This window comes from Rhagoletis pomonella, unplaced genomic scaffold (assembly GCF_013731165.1).
Source record: "Rhagoletis pomonella isolate Grant_MI unplaced genomic scaffold, Rhpom_1.0 Rhpom_scaffold_00999, whole genome shotgun sequence".
Classification (NCBI taxonomy): Eukaryota; Metazoa; Arthropoda; class Insecta; order Diptera; family Tephritidae; genus Rhagoletis; species Rhagoletis pomonella.
This window is the reverse complement of record NW_023459553.1, coordinates 1,334-8,212: the sequence shown is the minus strand read 5'-3', so window position 1 is coordinate 8,212 and position 6,879 is coordinate 1,334. Positions and strand designations below refer to the sequence as shown.

The window sequence follows — 6,879 nt, the reverse complement described above, 5'->3', positions numbered from 1 at the left end:
TTGCTGCTTTTCTTATTTGGTACCTGATTTGAGTACCAAACATCGTTTGCTGGCTGCGTTTATCATAATTAAAACTTTCCGTTCTTCTATATATTTAAGTGTAAAGAATTTGTTTGTCGTGTATTGTGGTCACCATTCACATTATTCTATAGAACTTTAGAGCTATTATTTTGATTGTGGTACAAAGGAAAAATTTCAAAAGGCTCAAAGGCCGTATTTGATAGCAAAGATAAACTTCGTTGAAAGGCAAAGTACTTTTCGGTAGCTCAGGAGCTTAATATTATCTGACAAAAAAAAAATAATAATAAATATTTAGACCTGAAGAAATTAAAGCTAACTTTTTTCGGCACCCGTAAACCCTCTGACATACACAGTTTAATATGCAAACGAAATGTGTGGCAAAAGTTTAAGCAACTTTTTCGTGTAAAACAAAACAAAAATCAAAATAAGAATAAGTAAGAAAGCAAAAAAAAAAAGCGTAGGGTTGCGTCCCGCTTGACTTTTTTACGCTACATTCGCCGTTTTTCCACTGCCACTGTTGCAGCCGCAGTTTTTCGTTGTCACCATCACAATTGAGCTGCAAGGCCTACATAAACACTTTCTATATGTGTATGTATGTACATTAGGCATATGACTTGTTTTAATTAAGTATATGTACTTATGAGGAGAGGATGAGGAATGATGAAAGACTAATTAAACTTGATAAAAAAAAGTTCCCGCGGGGAACACGGAGGAAAAAATTTGTACAGAAAAAAACAACATGCATATACCTACGTACAGCAAATCTTAGCCACGCGGACGTTACGTTCGGAAGTGTCTATTAATATTTTTTGGGCAAAAAATTTGGATTTAAAAAAATTGTGTGTTTAAAAGGGAAGGTTTAAAGCGGTACTCTCGAGAGATCAAAAATATTAGTTTGCATTAATTTGTATTTGCCCTTGAAATTTGTATTTGGACGTTACTGAAAATCAAGCGATGCAGATTACAGTTGAAATTTTGTGTTCTTGGGTGTCAAATTGTAGGGCTTGACCTGTAGATGTGCGATAAAGTTTTTTTTTTAAGGGTTGCCACCTGTTACAATTAAAATTTAATTCCAATTATTTAATAAGTTAAATGAATTAGAGCATAAATCGAAATGAAAAGGCTTAAATGGCTGGCATAAATATATTAACATATCATATATATATAAATTTTGCATAATATAATTAAATTCGACTTTGCAAACAAGTGACGACCCGCTTTAAAATATTTTCAAGCTAAGCCCTACTTAAACCGCGAGTGGTTAAAAGCTATTATTCTTCGTCCGGTTCTAGCAACTCCCGACTTGCAGTGTTTTCGCGAAGTATCCTCTGGCTAGCAGTTGAGCACCTATTCAGAAGCAGTTGAGCACCTAATCTGAGAAGTCACACGCCCAGTAGAGGGTTGTGTGCTAGTCTCCGGACCCAGTCTCGGATGAGAACCTGTCCTTTTGATAACATTTCGCTCATTTGCACCCACGCCTTCACACGAAAGAGAAAGGTGAGGCCTCCAAGGATCCCCTCTATGACCGACTAGACCGCACGTACGAACGCTGACCCCGTCGCGATATCAAAATCGTGCTTGGTGATCTTGGTACATCCGTCGGAAAATTAAGCCTTACCACGAAATTTCCGATAATGCACCGAGACTGATCAACTTATTTACTGTATTTGCAAGAAAATCTTCCGAGTCCAACATTTCGACATCCTTCAGTTTGGGCACCTGCTCTTCCCTGTTTATGTATTTTTTGGCTATGTGATCTATGGTTATGGTGATGTGCCTACGCTTGACTAAATTTTTTATTTATAGGGAAATTTCGGTAAAATTTTTGGTGGATAAATTACCAAAATTAATACTATTCAGAGCTATGCTTTAGGAAGTAAGAGGGGCAACTCAGAACTACGTAGCACTATGCCATGTTTGAAAAACAAAAAATGCGAGTGTTTGGATATCAGGCATTTCTTCCGTTTTCGATTGACTGTTTTTCGGATATGCCAATACATATATTTAAAATTCTAAGTCATAATTCGGTTGACATAGAATTTTCTATATACACTGCCGGCAAAAAGGATTGGCACAGCTGCTTTTTTACAATATCTGCAACAACTTTTATTTTTATATTTTTTGGAGAATTTTTTATAAAAATATAGTTCATTCCACAACAAAAAACAAAAAAATATAATTTATAAGCTTTGTGCAAAACTTCAGCAAATTTTCATGCAAATTTTCAACTTTTTAATCAAAAGTTTTAGAATTTTTTTGAGTACGCAGATTTGTAGCTCAATCAATTTTATTGAAATAAAGTAGAAATTCTAAGTAGCTACGAATTACCTTTGATTTTTGTATTTTTTTTAAGCAGTCTCTTCCATAAAAAAAAAATCGAAAACACTTTATATGAAAAAAAATGCGAAACCCCCTTAACCAAAGAAATTTCAAAAATCGATGCTTCATACCCAAACTGCATACCCAAGAAAATTCTAAAAGATCTGATTAAAAAGTTGAAAATTTGCATGAAAATTTATTGAATTTTCGAGAGTTTTGCCCAAAGTTTAGAAATTATATTTTTGCGTTTTTGTTGTATAATGAAACATATCATTTAAAAAAAATAGCGCAAAAATATTAGAATAGAAAGTTGTGCATATATATTGTGCAAAATTCGCTGTGTCAATACTTTTTGCCGGCAGTGTACATTTGTACGAGTAAATGATTTTTTTGGTTACAGATTTTTTTCCTCAATGATCCCTGCTGGAAGTTTTTTTACGAATTTCTTACTAAATCGCAACTTCTCATTATGGGTATATTTAATTTTAGAAAAGTCATATGCCTAATATACATATGTAAGGATTAACACATTTTCAGTTATGTTTTTATTTTCATTGAAAATGTTTTCAGCTTTCTGTTTTTTGTACTTTTCATTTATTTACTTGTTTGTTTTCTTTTGACACTTGAAGGGTTGGTTCGAGTCCCTTTTGTTTTGTAGTTTTTGTACACACCGTTATTAGGGTTGCTTTTTTCCTACCGACTGCGCTCAGCTGTTCAGTGTTTTCTCATTGTGTGTCTTCATTTGCGTTGATAATGCTGTTGTTATTTTTGCTTCACTCGCAATCTTGTTTCATTATTTGTCAGTGGAGCGAAAATCCTCTCAACCTTCTACTGAAGCAGGCCTACCGCCGCCGAGGTAGCAAAAAAAACATAAAAACTTTTGAATGACAGCAAAAACAAAAGAAAGAAAAGAGTTGTTGATGTCAGTACGCGGCTTTGACACTTGAAACTGTCGAAGTGCAGAGCGAAATTGTGGCCTAAAAGTTTAAACGTATTTACAATGCTTTAATTGTATTTAATGTGTGTGTCTACAACTTTGTTGCCGAATCTCGGGTTTTTTTTTTTTTATAGTCGCTTGGGGCCGATAATGTCGCAGAATGCTGTGTAAACTTGAACGAGTGTCTCCTAAATTATGTAACAAAGATTTGTTGGTAATTTCTTTTGCATCGCTTAGTTGACCTTAGGCATTAAAATTTGGCGAAGTGATTAATAACATTGTTGTTGATATTAAAATTGACGCAATACTTTTTTCACGACCTCAATACGGATTCGAGTAAATAATAACGTCGCTTTGCTTGTTTTGACAAAAGTTGAGTGAAAGGTCAAAGGTTTTTTCGCTGGTGATGAAAAGCTGAGCTCAAGAAAGTTTTGCACTTTGACAATAACACTTTAATGACAATTTGCACATTTATGCTTAGAGAAGTTTTCGGGTCCCTTTGTGCCTAATTCGTGTCAACGAATGCGACTGCCCTTGAATAATAATGAGAAATACGATTTTAGTTAAAAAATGTATATGTAATAAGGAATTTACTTGATTCAACTTTCATAGGCGATTAGTTGAACCAAAAGTTGAACGAAAGTAGGCAGCCGACCAACTTCATTGAAAGCGATTAGTTGAAAGGCCGTTTACACCAGGCGATTGTTGCTTTCAACTAAAAATCGCCTGAAAAATCGTCACAAGTAAATTCCCTATAAGTATTTTCCATATAAAGAAATGGAAAGGAAAATATACATAGATACATATAACTGTACTTATGTACATAAAAACGAAGAGTCACATCTTAGTTGGTACATGAAAATGTAAGCTCTCGGATTTAGGAACTTATTACGCCTGTAAGTATGTATATGGTGACCGCTGTAGCCCATTTCTGAGAGGTGCATACGGCCATTCGGTAGATCGAGAGTTAAAATACTGGGAATTTGGGACGCCTGTTTAGCGGCTATGCTTTCTACTTGTAGCGTGTTGTAAGGCGTCGCTATCTGCTATCTGCATTTCTTCCGATGCAAATACGGCGTCGCTCGAGGACGTTTGTCTCCAGGGCTTCAATGTTACGCTGCTGAGTCCATAGCTCAGCCCATAAACTGTAGCAGCTGATACTGGCGATCGAGTTCTTGTCAAATACAACATCCGCATACGCTGCAGGCTTGTCTGCGTTCCTTGTCGTATTTTTTCTTTGCGCACATGGGTGGACATTAAGCCGTATCACTATATATGGGCCACACTGAAGACGTGAAACTTGCCTTACATCGATAAAAATACCGATTGCAACACCGATAAAATTATCGATACCCAAACCTATATTTCCGTCTGCAATTTCTGTTCACTTTGCCAATTTACTCCCAAGCAAACCAACTCCCAAGCAAGGAATTTCACTTCAATAAGATTTAGCCCTCGTCAGTTTTATTTGAACACTTATGTCGGGAAAAACCCGCTAAGAACAACTAATTCGCATTTTTTTGCTATAGCTATCTTATTAGATGAACGATTTTTAAAACTTTTATGTCACCGAAAAGGTCTCGCCCAGGAGTATAATTGGCCATTAAAAGGGTTTGGAATTAAAAACAGTTTTAATTTATACCTTCAGTAATTATCTCAGCATTCAACATACTTTTACAAAAAATAAAATAAAAATAAAAGTAAAATGTATCCTAAAAACATTCACATTTATTAACAAAAATCACCATTGACTAAGCACTGATTGCTAGTGTTTTTTGCCAGTCTATCGATTGCTTATAAGCTGCTTATTATTTATTTAGCATACTTTGCATTTTTGAGTCATTTACAAGTTTTGCATAATTTAATTTTTTGCAGGTGTCTTGGATAAGGAAGCGGGATTTACACATACTGACCGCCGGTTCGACGACATATACATCAGATCAGCGATTTCAAGTAAGTTTGTTTTACAATGCAAAATACATTTAATATACATGCAAATCTTTTCTGAAGATATAACGATTTGATATCGCTGCGATTTGCAAATCTTTTTTCGATATTTGTAATTAAACTAATAAATGTTTCAATTGAAAACTGCTAAAAGATTATTATTTACGTCACATCAACCGGTTAAGTGCGAAATTGTTTCCTTTTTTTAAAGAGATCTTCAAAAAATATCCTGTATATTCGTTATATTTTATTTTATGAAAATAACAAGTAATTTTTAAGTAAATAAGTAAATAAAAATAATAATCTGACGAATTGATAACCTCCTCCTTTTTTGAAATCGGTTAAAAACAGTTGCTGAAAATTTTAATTTGTTCCTATAAAAATTTAACTTTATTTGTTTTCTTAGGTAATACGCCCGGAAAATTCGGGTAACTGGACATTGCAAATAAAATATCCACAACCGCGGGATTCGGGCATTTACGAATGCCAAATCAATACAGAACCAAAGATGTCTCTCTCATACACTTTCAGTGTAATTGGTAAGTAAAGTTTCCAACATTAAAGTTTACTTCAGCCAAAAAGCAAGAAATTGTAAGTTAAAAATAGTGTCGGATTAAAATTTACCTTTCACCTGTGTATGCAAGGAACATCATACTCCGATATAGTAGAGGGGAGCTACCTCAAGTTTTTTGATGGGAATGCACATTTATCAAACAGTTATCAGAGATTGCCGAAATAATAAAACACGTAACTTTAATAATTTATGATGAATATAAATTTTATGGAAATCGAATTAATAAATTAAGTTTGATTTTAAACAATGAAATACAATATCAAGTTGCAAGAAGCAGACAGCACGCTGTCGTTGCTAATTACCGACTACCGACGTACTCTCTCTGTGGTTCGCGCTCTTTGTTCGACTGCCATTCAATACCAGGATTGCCAAGTGTAATTGACAGCTCGGTCCTTCCTGATTTATCATCACTCCGGAATCTGGAACGATTTGTGATCATCATTCGCTTCAATGTCTGTCTCTTTCTCGGGCCCTATAGAACACCAAGGCTACATATTGTCGTTAGTGAAAACGCCTGCGTATGCCCTGTGAGTTTTCTGTACCGTTGGTGGGAGATCTTCTACTATGTAGTAATAATTGGGATGCAATTTCGTCACCTGATACGGACCCTTATATGCTGGTTCCAATGTTCCAATTTGCGTGACGTACCTGTGGGAGAAGGTACATTATCGATTAAAACTAATTCGCCTATTTTATATGGCCGTGGCGTTCGATTTAAAAAAAAAAACTCATTCACGTCCCTTTTTTTTTAATATCAAAACACCTTAATTCAACTTTGCAAAACAAATAAAAAGGATGAAAAAATACATTTCCAATTTTCCTCGGAAGTATAAATAAGTATAGTTTTGACTGAGTTACCCAAGTTTATCTTAAACTTATCTTAAAAAAATTATAAAAAAGCAGCATCAAAGATCTCATTATCATGATTCCGTTGAAAAAAAAATTGATTTTTACGCAGATTTTTAAAACTTAAACTGTTTTGTGATCTGAGAGGGTTTTTTTTAATTCTTTATTTTTATTTATAAAAAACTCAATTTTTGGAGGTATTTTCAAATCGGTCCAGCTCAAGTAAATCTTAATA

The 6,879-nt window shown here is 34.4% G+C and overlaps 1 protein-coding gene across 1 annotated transcript in view; it reads left to right on the top strand.

Moving 5' to 3' along the window:
• Positions 1 to 5,763, top strand: part of LOC118751792 (zwei Ig domain protein zig-8-like) — a gene marked incomplete at its 3' end in the record, with an annotated part of 32,007 nt that extends 26,244 nt beyond the window's left edge. Inside the window, exons 2-3 of the mRNA XM_036486606.1 lie at positions 5,153 to 5,230; positions 5,631 to 5,763. Of these exons, the coding sequence (XP_036342499.1) occupies positions 5,153 to 5,230; positions 5,631 to 5,763 (211 nt within the window). The remainder of the gene's footprint in view (positions 1 to 5,152; positions 5,231 to 5,630) is intronic.
• Positions 5,764 to 6,879: the final 1,116 nt, after the last annotated feature.